This window comes from Dromaius novaehollandiae, chromosome 1 (genome assembly GCF_036370855.1).
Source record: "Dromaius novaehollandiae isolate bDroNov1 chromosome 1, bDroNov1.hap1, whole genome shotgun sequence".
In the NCBI taxonomy this organism is placed as follows: Eukaryota; Metazoa; Chordata; class Aves; order Casuariiformes; family Dromaiidae; genus Dromaius; species Dromaius novaehollandiae.
This window is the reverse complement of record NC_088098.1, coordinates 18,491,947-18,517,583: the sequence shown is the minus strand read 5'-3', so window position 1 is coordinate 18,517,583 and position 25,637 is coordinate 18,491,947. Positions and strand designations below refer to the sequence as shown.

Genomic DNA, 25,637 nt, shown 5'->3' with positions numbered 1-25,637 from the left:
GAATCACTAATTTTTATTAGACTTCCAATTCTCTTCTTATATATTCTGAAATTGCTATAACTGCAGGAAGAATTTGAGCAAGCTGTGGTGAATTACACTGGAGGGTTTTAAAAAAATTATTTTTAAGCAACCAGAAAAGAATCCTCTTTTATTTCAAAAAAATCTTAAGAACTTCTGCTTTATTCCCTATGAAGTAGTTGCTGGACTACTGTTATGATACCAAATACTTTCTAATGACACCTAAATAGTGGTAGTGGGGAGGAATCTTTGTTCAGTTTGCTGTAATATACCTCTCCAGTATACTTCCAATTCCTTTTCATTTTTTCACATTTACATAAACTTGTGTTCTGTGACATACTAAAATGCACTTAGGTTAAGGGATACAGATTAAAACCTTAATCTGCTTGGTTATATTATTACTTTAGCTTCCATTACACTCAAAGCTACATATTTTTGCTAAATTAATGCCAGCTTGAACATAAAACCTACATAAAATAGGTTTTCTTATATAAACGTACACTTGCATACCTCTGCAAGGAGAGGTTGAAAAGTCAGTATGTCTAACTTCTGCTCCACACATTTTCTTAATCCATCTGGTATGGTATAATATGGGAGAAAGCTTGGCAACTGCCTTCTGCAATTTCTAAAACAAAAAAAGTATGCCATATCATTTAGTATTCTCAAATTGTATGTGAAGGACAGCTAATTAGCAAGCCCTATCATCAAGGCTATGAAAAGCATGCCAAACCTAGTGATTGCTTCAAAGTGACAATTAGAAACTTGCTACACTGGGAAAAAAATGAAATGTTGGAGTTACAGATTACTTTAAAACATCATGTACTCTGCTTTTATGCTGTAATTGGAAGTCCACAGTTATTCTCTTGTTTACAATGTACATATATAACGTACAAATACTCCCAGTTTCATGTTTCCTTTGTCAGCATTACAGAACAGAGATATTCATTACCACTGTGTTTAGCATTGCTATTTTTTGCTCTAATTCACAGTACCTTCTGTATTTAGTTGCAACCACTGTTGTCCTCCTTTGCTGAGGTACTGAAATAATTTTAGGCTTTCTTGGAGAAAATGGTTCCACAGGTGCTATTATTGATTCTTCTTCATTTCTTACAGTGGTTTCAATGTAGCGTCCAATAACAAAATCAGAAAAATCAAGCAATAGGAGTTCTTTATTGTATCCGGGATTTCTTCAAGCAAGCAAAAGTTAGGTTCTTAAAACCATGATATTCACACTTCCTTTCTCCCAGCTCTAAGTATTTTTAACAAAATTGTAGTTTATCTTTTCGGCAACATATGCAAACTAATAATTTAGGGCAATTCCTCAACATTCACTCCCACCTTGAGTGCAGTCCAGCTTTCAGCTGTCTTACACAGTGAAAACAAACCCTAAATCTCAATTTCATCAAAAAAGCCTAGATATTAAATGAACAATATCTCCTCCTCAATACGCAACATACAAAAATAATAATTCTGTCACAAGAAACACCTTGTATTTACTGTAACTGAAAAAGGTTAGCCAAACACTTCCATTAAAGGAACCCACAGTATACCCCTTCACTGTGTGCAGCAGCAGCTTTCCTCTGTCTTGCTCAAGGCTACTCAGAACTGAACCTAACTGCAAACACCCCTAGTGAAGGAGGAAATAAGGATCCTTCATCTTCTGAAGAATGATACTTTGTATGTGCAAGCAAGGTGTGGGGAGAGACAGATGGAAAAGATCACACGAAATCTGTTTCTTCAAATCAGGTTCTAAGGAACTTAAGACCAAAGGCCCTTGCACACACCATCTGCTCTGGGATCCCTTACTGAATTCATCCCAGCACAACCTAGAGCCAAATTCTCTCCTTAACACTAACAACATAGTCCAATGCTGTCACTAAGTATCTGAAACAACAGTATCCTGAGAGGATTTCAGCTTAATTTTCTTTTTTTGTCAGGAGTACCGCTAACTAACACAATCTACTCAAGTTAAAGCTAGCCTGGTTTTATCTACAGTACACTAGCTCAGTACAGAAACTGAACTGTCTACAACTGGTCTAAATTTTCAGGGTCTGTGGTCTCCTAAGCGTGGAAGTCAGCAAATACTCGTTAAATCTTTATGCTGCATTCTATGGAGTTGTGTGGATGGTTTTGTATTATTAGAAGTTTCTCAGATTTTGTGACATTTACAGTTTTACAGTGAAATAAATTGTTCATTATATGCATGCCTTTCTCCACAAGGAGAGAAGGCCCTGCCTACAGTTTATCTTTGAAACTGGAGCTAAATAATCCTCCTACGTGAATTTCAACCTTCTATGTCACAATTTAAAATGGAGCAGAAAGTAATCTGAAAGTTGCTTTGATGAATGGAAAAAAATTTGATTTTGCTTTTCCCTATCCAACCTTTAAATGATGATCATAAGGATCAACAGATATGGTATGCAGAGTTTGTAGAGCTACAGCTTGAAGTACCCAAAAACTATGTGAAAGTAAACTTTCCAGCATGAGGTTCCTTCTTGAATTCTGAAGGAGCTCACACAATCGATGCCAAACCTTTTTATTTCTTAACAATTTCAAGATATATTTTGTACAGCAAAGTACTTTTGTTTTTCAAGGGTTTTCTAAGATCTGAAAGCTATTCCCCCTATGAGCAATACTTTGATAGAAGGAAGCTTTTTTCCTCCCAGCATAGCTGACTAACTAACTGACTGCTAACTACTTTCAAGCGTTGAAACCGCTAACTACTTTCAAGCTCTAGTATAGATCTCTACATCTTTTGCTAATATATACTAGTTCACTTTATATTACACCAAAAAGAAACTGTGCCATGAATAAGGGAAATATTAAGTCAGTTTTCACGATTTGTTTCCATTAGGTAAGCCAGAACAAAGAAATACTTACAAGGCAGTGCATACAATCGCCATGAATGTTTTTCCACCTGGTGGTATGACAGTTTCTCCAGTAATATCAGCCTCATTTATCGATTGTTCTTCCACATCTTCTCTTTGCTCATTTACTCCATTATGTAGATTTTCATTTTCTACCAGGGAAAAGCTTTTATTTTTCCTTGATAAATTCAGATCCTGAGACTTAATTCCTTCTGTAGTAGACAGATTACGATAGTTCTATTATCACAATTGCTATAGCTGGCATAGGCAAGTTTCCTCAAAAAAAGACCCTGCAGGCCTTCTGAGGAGTTAAACATTCAGTATTCAAATGTTAAAATATCACTCTACCTGGAATGACTCCATTCTTCATAATAGATGAAATATTCATTGACTCATATGCTGTTCCTCTGCTGTCACTATATGAATTAATTGCAGCTTTTGAGACGTTTTCTTGATTTATTGGAAGAGATGACAGATATGCTGCTGAATTGTTCTGGTGTTTTTCAGGAATTTGAAAACGGAATTGCTTGTCTTTTACCCATCCAGCTAATCTGCAGCTGACTAAGGACTGTGGTACGTTCCCTTTATTCCTATAAGCAGTTATGTAGTTAATTATATGATTAAATGCATAGTTAGTGTTCTTGAAAGCATAATTCTACCTGAAGTAAAATACAACAGTCTATGGTAGGTCAGTTCACTATTGTTTCATAACCATTGTTTCTTTCAGAAAGAAATTGCTTTGCAAATTTTAACTCATGAGAATTAAAACCTCTGCTAGATGTTAATACTTACAGGTCATATCAACTACCATATAAAGTACTGCAAAAGAACCAGCAATAAGTATACAGAAATATAGTGTATTAAAAAAAAAATTGTAACTTAAAATTCATCACAGACAGCTAACTTTTAGGAAAAAAGAAAAAAAGCAATAAAATGGAGGCCATTCAGGTCTGACCTCATTTAAGCCTCTATGCCCAGAAGTGGAAAACAAAAAAATCCCACTAAAACAAAAGAAAAATCCACTCCCGAACCACAAAAAAACCCCAAGGATACACCAAAATAGTTCTCCAGCATCCAAGTTTAAGGGGAAAGAAAAAACAAAAGAAACAAAAAAATGGTATGCTTTTAACGTGCAAGTATGCAGCACTCTGCTTGTCCTAAGATTTCGGCAACACAGCTTATCTGTAGCTTAATTTAAACATACCTACACAAATAAAAGCATTTACTTTAGTCCTCATCCCAGAAAGGATTTTATTAGGATTGAATCGGAGAACTTCAGAGAGCTATCTGCAAGATGTCTGCTCAGTAAAGGACTACCCTAATGTAATTAAGCCCGATAAAAAATCCTCTTTAATTCCATTATATTTGGGGTTACTTGAGGGCTATAAACCACAAGAACCAACTATGGGAGGCTTCTGTATGAAAGACATGGTGGAAAGGAAGAAAGCTTAGAACAACTGAAAGGACTTACTCTATCCAAATGATCATGCTTTTAGATTCCCCCTGCTTCAGAGTTCCAAAATTAGTCATTCTTGATACCTCCAACCCTCCTTTATCTCTCATTAAGTTTTCGTAAGGCTCATCTGGATTCACTCCATTAGAGTGAGATAGTCTGCAAGAAGACAGAATTATACACAATGATTTTGAAGCACAAATAGACTGAGGAAATATCTTCAATTCAGCACAAGTTTAGGAATTACTAGACTAAAACATTGTCCCAGTATTTAAGAGGAAGCAGGTGAAAGGGTATGCTCAGCTACTTATACTTCCAAAACCATCAGGTTACCTTTACTAGTTTAAGCAGCAATTTAAAAACAAGCCTTTCCACAGCAACACAATAAACCAGGGCCAAAACTTTGATTACAAGATTAAAATGATTCAGAAGCCAGCTGGTTTTTGCTGAAGAGCTGAGCCAAATGGCAAATGAAGCTAGTAAGTCCTGTGGATCTTTTTCAGAGCTGAACCAAAACACAAGAGCAAGGTTCTTAGCAAGAGTCCTGGTTAGTACTGGAGCTTAGAAGATGAGATGACTAGACTGGAGAATGCTGGCTAATTTCCTTTTTCTCTGATGTTTGAGCAGGTACCCAAAGCACCTGCTTATCATGTCTTCTGCCTATGGCTACAATCTGAAACAGGAAACTGAGGAAGAATAATTGAAAAAAGCTAAAAAACAAGAAGCATCCTTAAAGACTACTGCACATACTACTGACAAGAAAGCCTACCAAACTGAAGTCACATACACTTCCTCGAGGCAGTGACTGTAGCTAACCTCTTAGCCTCAGCTACCTAAAGAACACTGTTTTGAAAGTGATGTTTTTATGCTACAATTGATAAGCTATTCAGTTAAATAACAGAATGGCACTAAAACACTTCAAAGTATTTTAAAGATCTCTCCAGTATTTACATACCCTAAGTACTCCTTAGCTATCTAAGGCAATAAAGTAGTTAACAGCTGCAGTTATTTTCTATGTCAGAGTTTACTCTGAAAGCCCACTAGATGTCTCCCACTGCAGTTTACCCTGCCTCAGTTTTTGATACGCTAGGAAATATGATAAAATTGAGAAAATAAGCATAAGGTCTACTTTTATAATTTGGCTTTAGTAACAATTTTCTGTGGCTAGTCCATCAGTGATTAAAAATAGGTCAAACTGCAAAAACAGGTGAACAAATTGTGCAATTGTGTAAAGGAAAAAAACACCTGAAGCTACAATAAGGTTCTGCCACTGCAAGTGCCTTTCATCAGTGAAGCACTATGCGTAACAACACACTGCTCAGGCGTTAGACTCAAGATGTCTTTTACAGTTCTGAGAGGCCATCCGATTTCTGACTTGGCATGAGGCAGAGAAAGGGATAGGCAGCTATACCAAAATGACTGCTGACAAGGTTTGTCTGACCTGTTTCTAACCTTCAGAGGTAATTCCATAGCTCCCTTTCAATTCCTACACAACCGAACCTCTTTCAGTATTTCTCCTTCCTATGAGAAAGAATCAAGTTAGGCATTAAACGTGCACACTTACATCTAGGTACAACTGAAGCCTATTATATGCTACATTATCTTCAGTGAAAACAACAAGCTCATTTCATTCTTCTTAGCTCCTCTGAAGATCCATCTACTGCCTTTGGCCATCTTTCCTAGAGGTGGAACACGGCAAGTTCCCCCAAAGACTGTTGGGATGATTCACATCCATATGTGAATGGACGTCCAGCTCTCCTTTAGACTCTCCCATTGGTCCACACTTTTTTTGGGGGGGAGGGGGGTATTTGTGTTTTTCACAAAGGACAGACTCTTGAACTCATGAGTCACAAACCCCAGATCTTTCCTCCACAACTGCTACCAAGCAGTTGTTTCCCATACTACATTTGCGCACCTGATTACTTCTGGCTGAGCACAAGGTTCTGCTTCTTCTCCATACGGAAAAATATCTATTTTTCCAACCTTTTCTGCAATCTGCCTTCACCCTCCTCAGATCAAATTAACTTGTGTGTGCTTGCAGAATCTCTCGATTGGATGAAATTTGATATTTGCAAATCTAACAAATCTCTATTTTTTAAGATCATTAAACTATTCTGTTTAGGACAGATCTGAAGAATCACTCAGTATGCTTCCTCCTGAAGAACAACACTTCAGCAAAATAAATTAAAGGAAACATCCATTTCACAGCAGTTTCATTGCAACAGTTTCATTCAGTTTTCAAGCAGTGAAGTTCTCACTAGCAAAATAACACAGATTAGAGGAAGCACAACAAGGATCATGGGCTTGGCATTTTTCTAATGAAACTGCAAAATTCCTTCCTTGCCTAGCTATACCACTGAGCTCTGTTGATACTGTTCTTGCTTTTCTAAGGAGTATAGATGTTCCCACCTCCTTGAAGTAACGGGAAAAAAGCAGGGGTCAAACATATCACACTATGATCCTCCCAAGGATCTGTCATGCCTTCTAGCCAAATAGTGGAGGGTACTAGACTGCAGTATTACTTGTTTAATATACACTACAAAATTTACCTGTATAATTACAATTCATCTCTAGTTGTTAGTAAATAGAAAGAGAACAAGAGAAAGAATGTTACCCATTCTGGTCGACTGGAACCAAACAGAGAGCTCTCCAAATATAACATGACTGATTACTTTCCACCACAATCGCATTCACTAGATCATGTACACAAGGCGAATAACCATCAGGAAGTCTCACTGAATCCAAAGTGAAAAATATACTCTCATCTATTGTACCACTTCTTCCACAGATGCTGGAAATGAGAACCTGTAACAGTTTGTTATTCGGTCTTACTTGACGTCATTTTACTCAAGCTAACAGGCATACTGGCACTATGTTTTCTGCAGCAGTCATTCTACTATTATGCATTAACAGAGCTACAATCTAAATTTCAGTTATTCAAGAGAGATAAGTATACAGCTCTAATCTGTAATCACTGTTTGTCTTTAGGTAAAAACAACACAACCACACCACCACACCATGAAACAGAAGCATTTTAGATAAGCATTAGGTTCCACTTAAGCATATGCTACAATACATACATTTGACTTCATTAAGATAAGTTTCAAGACAGGTATCAAATTTATACTTCAATTCTAGCAATCATGATAGGAAGAAAAAAATTTTCATATGCTTGACAAGCAGATATTATTCAATATATGAAATTGTCAAACACAGTAAGTCATAAAAACAACATATGTATACATAGAGGGAACAAGTATTTTCAGCAGAATAAAAAGTGAACAATTATCTTTTTAAGCCAAAATATTTGGATAAATTAAACATAATAACATTCCACAGTGTTTAAGCACTAATGGTTAATATTTCTTAGGAGAAAGGGAAAAAAACCCCAAAAACTTGAAAAATCCATAACTAAACACACAGTAAGCATCCAAATTAACAATTGATAGCCAGTAAATGGCTGCTATTCATCCTGCTCTGAACAAAACAAATACGCTTTTTCAAATGGCTGTGTTATTTTAGAAGTAATCCTATAAATAGATGACTCAGTATATTTTATCTTTAATTAAAGGTGTGTTATAAAAGATCTACCAGTATCAGCAACTTAAGAACACCCCAAAAAACCTGCACATCCCACAAGACTCTTCTTGCCAAAACCAACACACAAACATCTACCTTGTCCACTCGCTTATATCTCAAAGGTTTTACAGCAACTGCTTCACTGCTCCATGTTGTTGGGTTAATAAAATATTTAGCTTGCACCCAGTCACCTTTATAAGGTTCGAAACCTATATAAAACAGAACATTTTTCAAGTTTAATTGCTACTGAAGGCATTCACATTATTCCCATATGGAAACAGTTTCAGTTAAAAAGTGACCAGCCAGGACAATGGCTATTGAATGACTATTCAGATTCACGGAGAGCTTAAAATTCTCTTTTCTATTCTTCCTATCCTCAGTAGGTTTTGCCAAAGTAAGAGATGTCAGAGGAAAATATACTTGCTTACACCAGAACCATAAGTAAATTATGCTCAGTGAGAGTGGATAGGGAACTCTCTTCACCCAAATCCTTACATTTGCTTCACTCATACACTCTAATAGACCTTTTTTGGGATGCAGACCACATTTATCAGAAGATTTATATATATAAAAATATATATATATAAACTTAATCAATCAGATGCCCTCACATTTCACATACCCTTGGCATACAAACAAGGAAACCTCTACAAACCTTCACAAACTTCTTCCATTGCAAAAAAAGTTTTCTGATTAATACAGCCACCATCCTTAGAGATAAACGTAATATTACCAATGAGTAGCTTTGTATTCATTTCAGAAGCATCATAAGTAGGACTGGAGTCTCCCCATGTGTTCTGGACTGCTTCTACCTATTAATACAAAAACAACATCAGAAAAACCAAACCCCCAACATTCAAACAGCTATTCCTGTATATGTTCATTCTATAAAGCACAAAGTTAAACATATTACTATTGTAAATACCAGAATTTCAACTGCTTCTGAAAGCCAAGCCCCTTATTAGACAATTCTACACCCACTTTAGCTGTTCATTTTGTAGAGAAAGATGCAGGTAGTAAACAGTAAGTAACTTGCCTTTTAAGAAGTATGCTGTATGCTATATGCTTCAGCACCAGCAACTACTAGAATTACATGCTGATTTGTCAAATCTTTCTCATGTTTATCTTAACACTGACAAGAGAAACTTCCCCCCGAACAACAATTTGATTTTACAGTAGTGGAACTAGAGAATCACTATTGCAGAAAACAAAATGTACATGTTCAAGACACTACGAGAGAGCTGCTTCTTACAGTCTCTCCAGATCACCACCTCATAAGTAAGTTTACTTGCTTAAGCAGCCCTATGCAGAACACAAGCCAGAAGAAACCATTAATGTAATCAAACCAGCTTTTCCCAGCTGTGCTGCGGCAAGGATATCGCATTTCTTAATTACTCCATATACACAGTACAAATTCCTAGAGTTGCGAGTTCTCTTCCCTGCTTTCAAAGGGCCATCACCATCATGGGATCAGGAGTTCCTGCTCTACAAATCAATCACTTCTGTCCATCAAAGCTTCCTTGCTTTCAGCAATGGTTACTGGAGCCAGTAACAACTGCCATTGACACTGGCTAGAAACCTTTAATTCTGTCAAGCAAGAATCACTGACTCCAGATGGTGTGCGGAGAAACCACACTGTAATAAAGCAGGAGAAAAGAGGTCTCCAATTCTTATCAGTGGAGCTAAAAAAAGCTAAGGATGTAAGCAGGCCTGGGGAAGAGGGCAGGGGGAAGGGGAAGTGCGAGGGTCTCTCAGCAGTGATTATACAAAAATGCTGAATGAAATGCCTGCATAAAACTTTTTCCTTGAACTAAATACGTAGTGTAAATGCGTAAGTCAGACCATTAAATTACCACAGTCGATACTACATAATTTTGTTAAACCAATGTTACATAAAAATATACCTCAGAGGTTATATGGCGCTGTCTGCAGCAGGCTCCAGGACCCAGAGAGTCCTTCAGCCCAGCCACAGGAGCCCAGCACAGTGTGCCTGGGGACCCAGGGGTCTCCCCCTCACAGGCCAATGGCTGCTGCTCTTCTATTTGCAAGTTCAACCAGTAGCATATCCCAGACACACAGAGTACACCAGTGCAGCCAGTTACACAAACTGCCACAGACAAGGTGCTGCCTTCCACATCACTCACATGCAACACTACCTGAACTCACATAAGATATAAGTGTAGAGAGTCCCCTTCCTCTTCTCTGGCTAGTAAAGATGCACTAGTGAAAGCACACATGCCCTCACTCTAGTTCACAATCACAAACACATTTGCAGATCCACAGAATATGAGCCTCTCTCTCCATCCAGTTTCTCTGCCTGGATCCTGAGCCCCCTTGGCCGCTATATAGGATAGTCCAGCTTGAGGTTTGCTAGCTAACTGCAACCCACCCCGCCCCAGACACACATCAGGTTAGGGGAAAAACACAGACATTCCAGCCCCCCCAGCAGCTGTTGCCCAGGCACACAGGCACTATGACCCATGGTCCCTGCTCCAGGTGCTGACACCAAGATCTTCATTTTGTTTTCACTCTGACCCCATCAGTAGCTGGCACACTGGACACATGGGCTCTATGACTCCTGGTCCCACTCCAGTGGCTGACCCCAGGATTCTCTCTCACCCCAACTGCTGGTACAACAGACATAGGGGCCACCATTGCCCGACGTCTGACTCCAGTTGCTGGTCTGAATTCGCTCATCTCTCTCCGGCTAGTGGCACCTAGATCTTACAGCAGTCACACATGGGATAGAAAGTGAGATTACACAGAAAGATATTAACAAAAGTTTTAATAAAAAGATAGAACAGACTGCAGGGATCAGGTGCGGGGCTTGGTCAGATAAGCATACTGAGCAGCAACTGCTTATACACGACCAGCCCTTTACAGACCCCCTCCTCTCTATTCCCCTTTTTGTTCTTCCCAATCCCTGTTTCCCAGCTTTCCTTACAAAGTTTTGCATAGTCTCAAAGGCCTCCCTTCTTATATAAAAATTCTTGTTTTCATCTTGTTTCCTCCTTCTTTACAAACTCCAGGTTGGCCCTGTCACCAGTTCCTTAATGGCGCATCAATAAGTGATTGGAGACTTTTGGTCTTTGTCACTGTCTCAGTTATCCCTCATCTTCCAGGTTTCAGTCCATGTGTTTTGTTTTTGGCTTCCCCCTTTACTTATTATCCCTCTTGCACTGAAGAGATCCTTGATCAGATGACCTTAATCAATTAGATGCTCTCACATTCCACATACCCTTACACTCAAAAAACCAAATGTTTACAAATTCACAATCAGAATAAAGAAACAGAGTGGGAAATCAGAATAATGGAGGTAAGAGCACCCCAAAACCTAACTGGAAGGAAGAAAAAAAAGATATGGTTACCTGCAGTGTTTCCACCTCTACTTCAAGATTAGAACCTTGAAATAAAAAGTATTTTCTCTTCTTAATGCATAGTGTAAAAAAAGTAAAACACTACCAAAACAATCTGTACAGTGTCCTCTTTTACAGATCAATATCTGCATGCAGATGAAAACCAGTCCTTTCATACTTGCACTTTTGATAAATGAGTTTTACACTGTTTATATGATGCGACTGCACTTCTGTGTTGCACTTCTCGAAAGCACAGCTTTCACTAAGAACACAAGTACGTTACAAGCAAGAAGAGAGAGTTTTAATATTAACTGCTCTGTCTTGAGAACATGGATCCTGTTCTAGAGGCTGAGGCAGCATCACAGAATAACAGACAGTGAGAGAAGCTCTCTGAACTGCCTAAATTAGCCTGTGAGCTGGCTTCTCTTACGATGAAGACTTGCTCGGCAAAGGAACTGTCAACGGATTCTACATACAAGTACTGTCTAAAGCTTTACATAGTGTTCATGCAGGAAGAGTTGTCCTTGGATAGCCACCTAGCATATATACTGCCATAGCTGATATGTGCCCATTGTGGAGGTAATGGCTGGACTGATGATCACACTCCAGCACACTCCACCAGAGTGACTGTTACACAAGTGAGATGTAACCACAATAGTAGATGTAGTCTAAATCAGTTAATTTCACAAAGCTTACAAAACACACTGGAACATAAAAAAAGCCAGCGGATTGAAGGAAGTGATTATGCCCTGTTAGTAAGCACCTGCTTGATCACACAGAGAATACTGTGACCAGATTTGGCATCCCCTCCGCCCACCAAGAAAAGCATCGATCAACTGCAGCAAGTTTAGCAGAGGGCCTCTGCAACAGCCAGGCCAGAACGCTTGCCCTGTGAAGAAAGCTGAGGGAGCTGGGCGTGTTCAGCCTGGAGAAGAGGTGGTTTCAGGAGGACCAAACGGCAGTCCCAAATGCCTACAGGAAGGCCACTGAGAACAGAGCCAGGCACTTCAGAGTGGGGCATGGCAGGAGGACAAGAGACAGGCATAAATTGAAACAGGAGCTTTCAGATTGGATATAAGGAGAAATTTTTTACTGTGAAGAAAGTCAAGCACCGGAAGAAGCTTCCCAGAGAGGCTGTGCAGTCTCCTTCCATTCTCAGAAGGTCTGTCATTATCTTGGAGGTTTTCAAGACCTGGCTAGATAAAACCCTGAGTCACCTGGGTCTGACCTCAAGCTGATCCTGCTTTGAGCAAACCGCTCAACTAGAGATAATCCAGAGCTCCCTTCAAACCTGAACTATCCTATGCTCCTAAACACTATATAGGATTTATTTAGTTTAACAAAGTACATAATACCGTTCAAGATCACAATAAATAGCGTAAATACACCTCCACTTCAGGGTTTGTCAACATTATTATTAAACGACATAGGTAACTATGTTTTTTTGCAGTCAATATGACTATATTGCATTGAAAAAACTATTATTTCATGGAACCCCTTTCAATGACCTGTTAAAAAAAAAAAAAGAAAAGAAAAAAAAACCACCCACCCATTTGCTCTGGTCTGACAGACATGTCTTCACAATCACCAAGAACATCCTAGAAGATGAAAATGTTCCAAGCAATTTGTTTTATATGAATACAGTCTGGATAAGCAGTTATACAGACTACTACTGAATTTACATTTAATGTAAATTACTTATGGAGTTATTCATCAAAATTAACTTGTAGACCTAAGGAACTATTTTCAACACACGAAAACACATTAAATAAAAGAAAAATTATGTTGGGATGTTATTTCCCAATTTAATTTTGCTTATCAGTAAAACTGTAGCTATTCTAAGCACTAGCTCAAGTGGCCTTCCTATCACCACAGAGAAAGCTTGGCTGAGCCTGCAGCAGGATTTTAATCAGTTCCACGCAGAGTCCTTTACACTTGACCTCAAAAAAAGGGGAAATCCAAAAGCTTGAGCAAGGATCTATACAACACACACGAGGCAAGCCAGCATTTCTGAATAGGACTCAAGGAGTGTGCTGAGCAGGGGGCCACCTAAGGTTGACACAGTCTTCCTTAAAGCAGACAACATGAAAATGCCACAGACAGCAGTAAAGTTGAAACTGCACTTCCTAGATGCTACGCAAGGCTGCTAGTTGGCAGCACTTAGGCTGTAGAGCTTGAACCTCTTTCTAAAAGCAGAAGAACATCTTCTAGGTTTTCTTTTTTTTAAAAAAAGAAAAAGAAAAAAAGTAAGATCCAAACGGTAGGATCTCAGCTCTTTGGAAGAAAAGCAATTGCGTTGTTGCCCACACACCTTTTTTGTCATTTTTAATCATTATACAAGATTTTCTTCCACTGCCTAGAAGATTAAAAAAATTACTTCCCTCCTCCCATCAAAGACTATGGTTGAAATACAGCTGGCTGTTCAAAGTAACACTTTCAGTGCACCTCAGATTTGTGCCAATATACAGGAAATTATTCAAGATTTATTAGACTACAGAGCACAGAATGAGTTTAGCTTTTTATCCAACTAGTCAAACACTCCCTTTAGACAATGAAGACCAGTCCTTGTTCTCCTGAATTAGGAGAACATTTTACACAATTAGAGAAAATAAATAAGAAGAACTTTGGGGATAAAAAGTGGGAACCTGGGACTCCTTATCCAGCAAGTCAATTTAGTCACAATTATTCTTGCTCCAGAATAATCTAGATTTTGAAGACATGAGAGGAAAAAATAAAAGAGAAGTTACAGCATTTTCCCTTTTATTTTCCAAGAGCCCACAGATTACTGCTTACAGCACACAGAAAATGAGCTTTACCTGTTTGCTGATTGAAATAAGTCTGCCCTGGGACTTAAGCTTTCCAGTCAGGCTTAGGTATAAACCTGGCTCCAAGCTGCTGAGCCCAGTCAAAACCAAATCATTGCCAGGAAAGATCCTTCAGATGCCTACATATCTTGTGGCTCATCAGAAACAGGAGGAAGATAAATTATTACGTTCATTATGTTCATCCCTGGAAAAGCCCCTCATCTAGCACATACAGTGAAACATTCCATTGCTAAAATATCCTACCTGTTTTGGAGATCCTTCTGCAGTTTCTGAAGTAACCACATTTATGCATTTTGGGGTGATGGCAACATTTCAATATTGGGAAAGCTGTCACTCAACAGGAAGGAGAACAAAGATTTAAATACTTAACTTTTTGACTGTGTGCACAAGTATTGTTTTTACTAACCAACACCAAAACCGCTTTCAAGACTTCCCTATTTAGTTTTCATACAGGGAATTCATTCTGATAAAACAATGGGAATACATGACGTTATCTTACAAGATGCTAGGTTTTTTGGTAGCACTAAAGCTGGTAATATATTAAAAGTGAGACTTTCACCTAGATTTCCTGTGATGTTTCTTTGTAGATCATACTTGGTAGAAACTCCCCCAAAATTCTGCATGTAACTGTAATTCATTTTACTACTTAATGTTGCCTTCCCATATAGTTTTAATCTTTAATTTGAAAGATTTTATTTACTTTAGCCTTCAGAAATTGTTCTTGTTGCTATTTTGAGTAAAAGGAGGGACAGAACAGAGAAAAATGGAAGCACGCAACACCCGAAATTTTCCTGAAATCAAATATATAAAAACAGATGTCTAAAATTCAGATTAAAAATATAAACAACCTCAACTGATTGTTACGAACTGCTAATGTCTCAAAACCAGCAATGTGAGCTTGAAAAAAAAAAAAAACCCTGTAAAAGTAACTTTACTGCATTTCCTTAATAATCTATAGACTTTATGAAGTCTATAAGCACATAAAATCCCAAACATTACACAGAGAAGACCAACTTGATTTTTGTTTTCTCCTCTATCTAGTGCTACTTGAGAGGTTGCATTTCTAATCAGATTCATTTTATTGGACACAGTACAATTATTTTCAGTTCTACCATTAGGAGAAATCTTAAAACAAATGCAGGTCTCTGAGAAATTTTTAAGTTCAGCCTCTAGGGCGAAATTTATCATGTGCATTTCATGCCATGAATTTTGGCCAGAAAATCTGTCTGTCCCATCATCCTGGTGTTCATCTCATGCACAGACATCATTTTAAAATGAAAAGTATGTTTATCATTGATGAACAACAATTACAAAAAAAGCTTTCAGCAGGTATCCAGCATCTTTGCATTGGTTTCTTATTTATACAATAAGCAGATAAAGAACCTTCCCTAAGACTTACAGCTATAGTGATTGCTTGAAGTTAAAGCTTTAAAGGCCATGGATATTTTTAAATTTAAAGGCAAAAAGATGAGATACATAATCAAACCAAAACACACCTGCTAGAAGGACAACAAAGCAGGGCACCAGCAACCCAGGAGGGTTTTGGAGTGCACTGACAACACCTTTCTAACACAGGTGATTGAGGAACCAATGAAGAGATGAGCTCCTGCTTGACCTCACACTTACAAACAAGGAGGAAAATGTCGGAGATATGAAATTTGGGGGCAGCCTTGGCTGCGGCCACAAGAGGGTGGAGTTCAGGATCCTGAGAGGAGGAAACAAGGCAAAAAGCAGAATCACAACTCTGGACTTCAGGACAACAGACTTCAACCTGTTCAGGAACCTGCTTGGAGGAATCCCATGGGGCACAGCCCTTGAGCAAAGAGGGGTCCAAGACTGCTGGCTGATATTCAAGGATTACCTCCTCCAAGCTCATGATTAGTCCATTGTGACAAGCAGAAAATCAAGCAAGCAGGAGGCCTGCATGGATGAATAAGGAGCTAAGCTAAGACATAAAAATGAGTATACAAGAGGTGGAAGCATGGATAGGTGACCCAAGAGGAATATAGAGACATTGTCTGACCATGCAGGGATGTGGTTAGGAGAGCTAAAGCCACCTGAAATTGAAACAGACTAGCAATGAGAAAGGCAACAAGAAAGGCTCCTACAAGTACATCAGCAGCAAAAGGAAGGATAGGGAAAACGTGGGCCTACTGCTAAATGGGGCAGAAGCCCTTGTGACAAACGGCACAGAAAAGGCAGAGGTACTGAAAGCCTTCCTCACCAGTCTTCAGTGGCAAGACTGACCATCAGGAATCCCAAGCCATTGAGAACAAAGGGGAAGTCTGGAGCAATGAAGACTTACCCTTGGAGGAGGAGAATCAGGTTGAGAAACACTTAAACTGGACATACACAAGTCCATGGGCCCTGGTGGGATGCATCGGTGAGCGCTGAGGGAGCTGGCCAATGTCATTGCAAGGCCACTCTTGATTATCTTTGAAAGGTTACAGAGATCATGGTCCTCCTGAAGACTGGAAGAGAGTAAATGTCACACCTATCTTCAAAAAGGGCAAGGAGGAGAACCCAGGGAACTACAGGCCTCACCTTGATCGGTGGGAAGGTGATGGAACAACTAATACTGGATACTCTTTCCAGACACATAAAGAACAAGAAGGTGATCATAAGCAGTGAGCATGGATTTACACAGGCGAAATCATGCTTAAGATGAAAGGAGAGCAGTAGATGTTGTCTACACTGACTTTGGTAAGGCTTTTGACGCTGTCTCCCACAACATCCTCATAGACAAGCTGATGAAGTGAGGTGGACTGAAGACTGGCTGAACTGCCAAGCTCAGGGGGTTGTGATCAGCAGCACAAAGTCCAGCTAGAGGCCAGTCACTAGTGGTGGCCTCAGGGGTTGATACTCAGTCTAATACTGTTCAACATCTTCATTTATGACCTGAATAACAGGATCAAGTCTGCAGACACTACAGAACTGGGAGAAGCAACTAATACACAAGATGGCTGTGCTGCTATTCAGAGGGACCTCAACAAGCTTGAGGAATGGGCAGAGAGGAGCCTCATGAAGTTCAACAAAGGAATAACCCCATGCATCAGTACAGGCTGGGAGCCTACCAGCTGGAGAACAGCTTTGCAGAGAAGGACCTGAGGGTCCTGGTGGACAACAAGTTAAACACAGGAACCCTCGTGGCAAAGAAGGCCAACAATATCCTGGGATGCATTAGAAAGAGCATTGCCAGCAGGTCGAGGGAGATGATCCTTCCCCTCTCCTCAGGGCTGGTGAGGCCACATTTGGAGTGCTGTGTCCTGTTCTAGGCTCCCCAATACAAGAATACAAGAGACATTGATTTACTGGAGTCAGCCTAGTGAAGGGCCACAAGATGATTAAGGAACTGGAGCATCTCTTGTATGAGCAGAAGCCAAGAGAGCTGAGACTGTTTAGCCTGTAGAAGAAAAGGCTAGAGGAAACGTCAGTGTTAAGTATTTGATGGGAGGGTGTCAAGGGGACAGGGCCAGACTCTTCTCAGTGGTGTCCAGCGACAGGACAACAGGCAACAGGCACAAACTGAAACGCAGCAAGTCCCACTTAAACACAAGAAAACAATTCTTTACTGTGAGGGTGGCTGAACACTGGAACAGGTGGCCCAAAGAGTTTGTGGAGTTTCCATCCTTGGAGATATTCAAAACCCAACTGCACATGGACCTGGGCAACCTGCTATAGCTGACCCTGCTTGAGTTGAGCCAGATGACTTCCAGCAGTCCCTTCCAACCCCAACTACTCTGATAACATGTGATTCACAGGAAGCAACCTTTTCAGAGAGTAAATTCCTTCATTTCTCTTTCATGCACATGATAACGCAGTCATACTAAAGCCTTCTTGTAGCAGCATGAAGGGAAGACTTGAAGTGGCTAGAATGTGTTGTACTAAACTATTTGTGTTGTTACTCACACGGCAGTCTACAGTGGTATTTGGTCATTGCTTACAGAGAATCTGCTGGCTAAATCTGCAGCTCTTCAAAAACCATGCACCAGCAACAGCCAGTGTCACCATTTTCATTATAGTCACATAGTCATATATGTGTATGTGAGCTGCATGTACATGTACAGCACATGCCTTCCACAGTAGCCATTCAGTTAAAATTGAGAAAATGATGTTTTATGCAGCAATGACACAGAAGCAGTTACATGCCCTGCACATCACAGATGCATTGCAGAAGCCTCTTCACATGCATACAACCCCCTGGATTTCCAAGTGTTCAGTAGTTTATTTTTTAGCTTGAATTCCAGACACCTGCGAAAATAGCTGAATCAAGTCCTCAAAGTTTGATGGGGGACAGGGTGGGAGAAGAAAGAGAAGATGCACTGTACAACCTTGGACATGTCAACACCTCCTCTGATATTCAGGACCTTACAAGCCTCCAAGCTTTCTTCAAGTGCACACACACAAATCCAGTCTAGCTTCATCTGCTCAAATTTATCAAGAAAAGATAAGCCCAAGCCCAACGGGACATAAGTATAAGTGAAAAGTAGTCCCATGGTGATAGGTGGAAGAGCATTTTTAAAGATATACCTCTACTTACCATTAAAAATGAACAGCATCAGGATTGGTCACCACACTAATTTTGAAAATTGTACAATCCATAACTGAAATAGCTCATATCACTGCAGTAATGAACTGTAATTCACCCAACTAATATACTCTGCTCGATACCAACAAAACTGCAATGTGTGTCAAGATAGTACAAACTCACTGCCATAAAACAGTTGATTATGCCTGGACACTGCTGACAACTAACATGTCTCCAACGTACCAAAACCAGAATGGGACACGGAAGTGAGGCATGAAGAATTAGAAATGCTATACACCAATCAGTACAGGATTTTGACTTCCTTTCGCTAGTTTATATAGGATCATTTACCAGTAGAATGTAGTTAAAAAAAAATAGTAATGATGAACTCTTCAATTTGGTAACTTAGTCATACTGTAGCAGTGTATTAGAACTTTTATTACCAAGATTACTAGAAACATTAGAATACTTTGCCTAATCATTATTTGAAATTTTAAGTCTGAAACCATTCTGTTTTATTATGTCCTTTACAAACAACATGAATCAGAAAGATTCTTAATTATAAAATACTTACTAGAAAATTAAAGTAAACTTATAAACTACAGAGCTATACTGAGATTGGCTCTGAACAGGCAGCTTGAGTCCAGCTAGATCTACTTGCTTTGGCTCAAGTTTTTTGTTGAGGGAGAGTTTCTTGCTAAGTACACTAGTCCAGTGCTCCAATCAAAGCATAATGCAGCTAAGCCCAGTAGACAGAAGCCAAGAAGGAGTGTTTGGTACTACCCAGCAGTTATCAGCTCCTTCTATGCTAGTGTCAGCATCTGAAACCCCAGTCATGTTTACTTAATATCCAAACTAAGAAGGGCAGTTTGTGTATAGGAGCTAGACTGAGTAAGAGAAGCTATCAGAGGTACCTGAGAGTTCAGGCTACAAGATTTAAGAAAACTACAATAACCTGAAGTTGAAGCAACAGGCAATCAAGCTTGAAGTAGGTTTACAGAAGTGTTGAGTAAAACCAGCACTGAAATCTGTACATCTTTTAAACAAGTCTCTGCAACATTCTTTAGTTGCCCTTTCTTCTTTTCTTCCCTAGAAAACAAAGGGTTCTGAAATTTGTCTTCTTATTCATTTCCATAAGCTTGCTTTTCTGCACAGCCACTATTCTTGTTTTCCTATCCATTCACAGAGTAGCTTTATAAAATTGACTACGAATTTTTTTTAAAAAAATAGTATACACAGATCTGAGCTAGGTATAATTAAACAAATTCTGATGCAGTTATCACAAACAATAGTTTCATATTCACCACATCTAGACTCAAATTCAGAGAGTAAGTATTAAAACAGATAACACTTTAAAGGAAATGCCTAAAAAAAAACCCACTCCAAAAAACACACACAAGAAAACTACCTCCCCCCTACTAGGTGAAGGGCTGGCAATTTCTCCTATTTTTGTACCATTCCGAAGTGCAAAGCTATAGTAACTTCCAGAATACAGTCTGAAAGAATTACTTCACAGAGAAAGTGAGACTATCACTTACTTGTCTTCACCTCTTACCCTAATGGCCTTCAAGCCACTTGATATTTTGTCCTCTTCAACAGTAGCAATAACTTTCTGTCCAACAGTCAACAGCACATTGTTCACGATAGCATCATTTGTGAAGATTATTAAGTCATCTATCATCCCATAATCATGGCAAAATCTTGTCACTACTCCTTGCACAGTTTTTAATTCTTTATCACCTGAATCCAGAGAAAAAGTGTTAGCATAAAGACAGACTGGTTATTCACAGAAGTACATAAAAAGTAAGGAATGCTGTTTAAGTGCTATCACTTTGACAGAAGTCATTCTCTTGTCAAACTTGGAAAAAAAAAAACATTTCACAACTAATCAGTTTCGCATGCAAGTCTCTTATAAGAGGTTATGGTTTCAATTAATGAAGAAAGCTGGTTAAATCCGAACAATTTTGTTTTTATAATGTTCTTTTTAAGCTACATGAAAACATAAAACCTTTAAAAATTTAAAATTTTTAACCCTGTAAGCTAAACAACTCCCCCCCAAAGCTAAGGGCCAATTATTTTCACTTTCCACAGCAAAATAAGCAGTTCTCAGCATTTTTTGCAATACATTTAAGGTTTCTATATTGCAGAAAGTGGGAGAAGTAAACAAGCACTGATGCTATATAGATAGAACTCTTAGAAGTAGTTTATTTGCTATCATAGTTAATATGCATCAGAACTGATAAGTGCTGCTGTTCCTTTGGAGACCCACCGGTTTCAAGTCTTACAGATTAAAAATAGTATCTACCAGTATCACATAACTTTCACTCAGCAGCACTGTACTACTATTTCAGGCTGAAAGTATGTTAGTTTATACTTATGGAAGTTATTAACTACACTCAAAGTCAAGGCTATTAGTAGTTGTCTCTCTTGCTTTTATTACTCCTAAGTAGTAGCTCCTACTTTGAATAATGCACTATTTGTAAGATACCTTTTCTTTTATCCTAGTTAGAGTTTGTCTTGCCGCTGACCAAAGAAACCTAGTGTTTCAGTTGTCTGCAAAGCTCCTCTAAATTACTTAAATCTCCCTACATTCCCCATCTCCCCTGGTTTGATCCAAAAAAGTCAGTATTATCCTACAACCTAAACATATTACCATTACACATGAAAAAAATCCTAACACTGGAAAACATAATTTTTAAACCTAAAGACAGTATTTTTTTTAAAAAAAACTAATAGCACCATAGGAAACATTTATGAGGCTTCAGCCTCATAAAAACCACAACCCTTCATATTTTGATGCACCTAATTCATAAAGGCAGTGGTCAAGAAACAAGCATTCCTGTGGGAGTTTGTGTAACAATATTCACAAAATTCTAACTAACAAAACTTGATATTTGAAATTAGCCAACAAGTTGATCACGAGTCCTGTGATAAAGTGAACTGTACATGGAAACTTGTTCACAATTACACAGTAAGTAGAACTCATGCCCAGAACAGTATAAGTGACCCAAGCAAGACGGAAGTGTTTTAAAACTGTCCTTTTAGAATCTGACCTAGGAAAAGAACAAAAAACAATGCCCATTGCTTTCTCATACACATATCTAATTGTAGAGCTTTTTTAAAAGAAAGCTCATAAATAATTCTTTTGAAAGTACCTTAAATAAGCATCATTTAGAAGCCTCAAAACATCAGAGTTATATCACTTTACAGTCCAACAGAAACAAAGTGAAAGAGATTTGTGAAGCGACCCAGCTCTGTCACCCACTATCACAACACTCCTGTTACACCTCACACCACACTAATCAGTAACAGCACTCAGAACTACTCAGAAGAGGTAATGAAAAACTTTTAGGAACGCTGCCATATGCTTTGAGGTCCAAAAAGCTGCCTCCTTCTCCTGTTCCTCTACTCCTTTCTTAAGCAAGGGCAGGCCTAGAGCAAGCCCCACACAGCCAGATCACCAACGGCCCCAGCACCAGAGCCACGCTCCACCAGCTTGAAGCTGCAGGCAGGTCTCACTCCCAGCACCACAAACCCACAACAGTGCTGTGAACTTCTACCTGAGGTCGCCAACCTCCCATCCAGGCCTTCCTCGTCGCCCGCACGCCTCCAGAAGTAGGAGAGCGCCTTAGACAGCAACCACAACATCCCGGAACACACCAACCTCACCACCGAACACCCACCAACGCGCCCCGAATGGCCGCGCTTCGAGTCGCCACGAGGCCGCCGGCCAATCACATGGCTCGCTGCTAGTCACGTGAGCGAGCCCGCCCCTCCCCCCGGGGCCACGGGGCCGCGGTAGGGAGGCGTTAACGGCTAGTGTGGCCCCTCCCCCGCTGCTTGCAAGGCCTGTTTCCCGCCTCTGGCGTGCCGACGTGGTCGGCGGGTTTGGCGGGCTGAGGGCACGAGCCGAACGGCCTCGTCAGGCGCTAAGCATGTCGGAGGCCGGCCGCAGGCAGGCCACGCGGCTGAAGGGCGACAGCCGCACCCCCATCCTTCCTCCCCCGCCGCATCGAGGCCGCTCTCGGGTGGCGGCGTGCGGCCGGCCCCGCCCAGGCCGCGCTGCTGTGGGGGCGCGCGCTGCCTCGGAGCGGCGCCCGCCCGCTCGGGCGGCTCCTGTGAGCCTCTGCCCACTTCCCACCTCGCGTAGCCGGGGCTGTGTAGCTGCTCGGTCTGTATATGTCGTCAAGGTTGTCCAGTTCTGTGCAAGCCAATCTGGAGTGAACTGGCTTTTCCAAAATATTTTGTGACATTTAAAAGGCTTTCAATGCAGTGTTCTTGAAATACTTGGAAAAGTCTAACTTGCTAAGAACAGATTTATGTTTACTCTTAGTGTCCCAGCTGAATAGCTCCAAAGAGGAATGAATGTTGGTCAGCAGGAGTGTAACTGGTGAAGAGATTGTTTTGCCAGGGAGGGTAGCTACGAATGCAGCAATTCTGTCTGAAGACCCTGTCCCTGAGCTCAGCATATATGACAGCCTTCCCAGGCTGGCTGCACTCCTCAAAAATCTTCCTGAAAGTAAATGGCATAGGCAGGAGAGACAAGTATTTAATCTGGATGCTCTTTAAAATACTAATGTGATGCATTTGTTTATTACGTCCATAAAGTTAGAAATATTTTATATTTTTAATAGTAATAAATGGATAGGAGAAATACTGATTGAGCCTGTTTGAACTCTTCAGATAGTGATTCCTGCGAAGGACAGTAAATGCAAAAAAAGTTTATATTGTACTAGGGGAAGGAAACAAATCCCTTTGAAGCTGTTGGGCCTCCATTTTGCTCTTTGTTCAGTTCATGGCCCCCAGGCGTAAGCTGGGAACTAAACAGTTTTGAGGAATGAGCTCCAGAAAAACAAAATACTTCAAAGGGCCAAGTTTTTAAAGAACTGAAAATACTAAAAATGGAATACAGGTAATAAATTAGAATAGTGGGATATGATATTGTATGAAAGAATGCATTGGTAGCATAGCTATTAAAAATTCAACAGAGGAAGGAAGTGTGAGTGTGGTAAAAAGAAATTCACCTGGGCTCAGGTGTTTTGTATTGTTGCATTTAGATACAGGAATATGGGCATGAGCCTGGGTTTAATATCAGGGGAACTGCTCCAGGGCAGTGTGCTTTTTTTTTTTTTTTTTTTTTTTGTTAAGTACTAATATAAACCTTACAAGTACAGTCAGTTTATGTACCTATTTTATTATGTTGTCTCTTGGCAGATCAGATGTAATCTTCATTTTTTTTATCTTAGGTGGTTACTGCGGGGGATGCTTGCATGGCGAAGTGCTAGCAAATGACCTAGTGACTGCTACAGCTACTTCAGGCAGCCTGAGCTTGTTCAGTGGCCAGTTCTTGCTTAAAGGTAAGTTGTTCTTCATAGCCTGTTTGATTTGATTTGTCTTCCTTTGACATCTTCTTTTGACCAAACTTAGAATAAAAACACTTCATTTGTAAAACCTTTTCAGAAGCCTGTAATGTTCTGTTATCATTATAACATTAATCACTGCATTCTTTGTGCAGGTTTTCTATGTGCCTTTTGGTATTAGAATCTTTTTACTGTTTGTACAGCACCTAGTGTTACGGGGTCTTGGCTCATGACTTGGGCTTCTGACTACCAAATCTTCCCGTGTAGTTGTGTATACACAGAAATGACAAAGCCTTTTTAGGATTCAGAAACATGAAATTAAGGAGACCTAAAATAAGGGCCCCAAAGGAGTTTTTGAGTGGAAACTGAACTGTGTGGTTTGAGTGGTTTCTATTGAAACTGATGCCAAACGCAGCAGGTACGATAATCAAATGGTAAACCTCTGTGCAAAAGGAAAATAGCAAATACTGAGAAGTGCAGAGGCAGAGGGGGAAAAGGAATCTCACCGTAGGCAGCGGAAATACTGCAGCGTGACTCTTGAGAGAGGGAGCTTTCAGACGCAGTGCCAGCTGAAATGTGTGGACCTGTGAGCAAAAATGCATTGCGGTGTCTGAGCCCTGCTCTGTTCAAACAGGACTCTAGATTCTTTTTACTCAAAGAGGTGAAACCAAATAAATACCGGAATATCTCACCAGTTTCTTTTAAAAGCTGACCTCCCTAAATTGACTAAAACTGTCATAAGGGATAAAATATGATCCTGTTTTATATCGTAATTCATGTTAGAGCAAACCTAGGATTCACTGAAAAAGATGTGAAGTATTACTTATTTCCTGTTAAAATATAATCTCTAAAAGGATACGGATCATGAAGATATTTGGGTTATATTTTTCCATGAACAAAGAAGATAAGAATGATTTAATTAGTTTAAGTTTTGCCAGGATACACAGTTTCTTTTTAATTTTTTTTCTTACAGTCCCTAGCTGTATATAGTGCATGATTAATTTCTATGTCTCAGTCTATTCAAACGACTGTAACATTTTAATATTTTTTTCAGTATTGGCTGATATTTTGAAAAGAATAAAATCTACAGTCGGTACAAATTGAAAAGTTTTTCTAACATACTTTAAAAGGTGATGCTCTTCAGAGTACTGAAGATTTAATTGTGTCTTGTTTATAACAGCCTTTAAAGTGTATACAAAAGACCCTGTCATTGCTGTAGTTGTCAGGATGCCAGCATCTTCAAGATACAAGCATTCTTTTATTTTTTATTGCCTAATAAGCAGCAGGACTGGATCCAGTGTACACTGGCCATTGCATGTCACTGCTGCCTGCTAGATTTTAAATACAATGTTTAATCATCATGGTGTTCTGTAAATGTCAGTACAATTCAAGTGTGCAGGGTTTATCTGAACATTCTAGAAAACTAGGGTTAGTAGAAAAAGAAAAATAAGAAATCTACAGTGAAGAAGATAGTTCTTTATAGGTATCTAGCTTATTTGTTGGAATACTTGAAACTTTTTTATCTGTAGTTTAAATACTGCGTTCTTAAGTATTTTTTGCTCTTTTGAAACAAGAACCAGACTGTTGAATATTATCAGTGGCTGCTATAATAGCTAAAACTGATGAGAAAGATTTTATTTAAATAGCCAAT

At 39.5% G+C, this 25,637-nt stretch overlaps 1 protein-coding gene across 1 annotated transcript in view; it reads right to left on the bottom strand.

Moving 5' to 3' along the window:
* The window catches only part of MOV10L1 (Mov10 like RNA helicase 1), a 41,133-nt gene extending 20,811 nt beyond the window's left edge, over positions 1–20,322 (bottom strand). The window contains exons 1-9 of the mRNA XM_064505373.1: positions 20,182–20,322; positions 8,573–8,729; positions 8,014–8,126; positions 6,953–7,143; positions 4,357–4,497; positions 3,234–3,475; positions 2,899–3,097; positions 1,011–1,205; positions 529–643 (exon numbers count right to left, since the gene is read on the bottom strand). Of these exons, the coding sequence (XP_064361443.1) occupies positions 529–643; positions 1,011–1,205; positions 2,899–3,097; positions 3,234–3,475; positions 4,357–4,497; positions 6,953–7,143; positions 8,014–8,126; positions 8,573–8,729; positions 20,182–20,307 (1,479 nt within the window). The 5' untranslated portion in view covers positions 20,308–20,322. The remainder of the gene's footprint in view (positions 1–528; positions 644–1,010; positions 1,206–2,898; positions 3,098–3,233; positions 3,476–4,356; positions 4,498–6,952; positions 7,144–8,013; positions 8,127–8,572; positions 8,730–20,181) is intronic.
* Between the last annotated feature and the right edge of the window lie 5,315 nt (positions 20,323–25,637).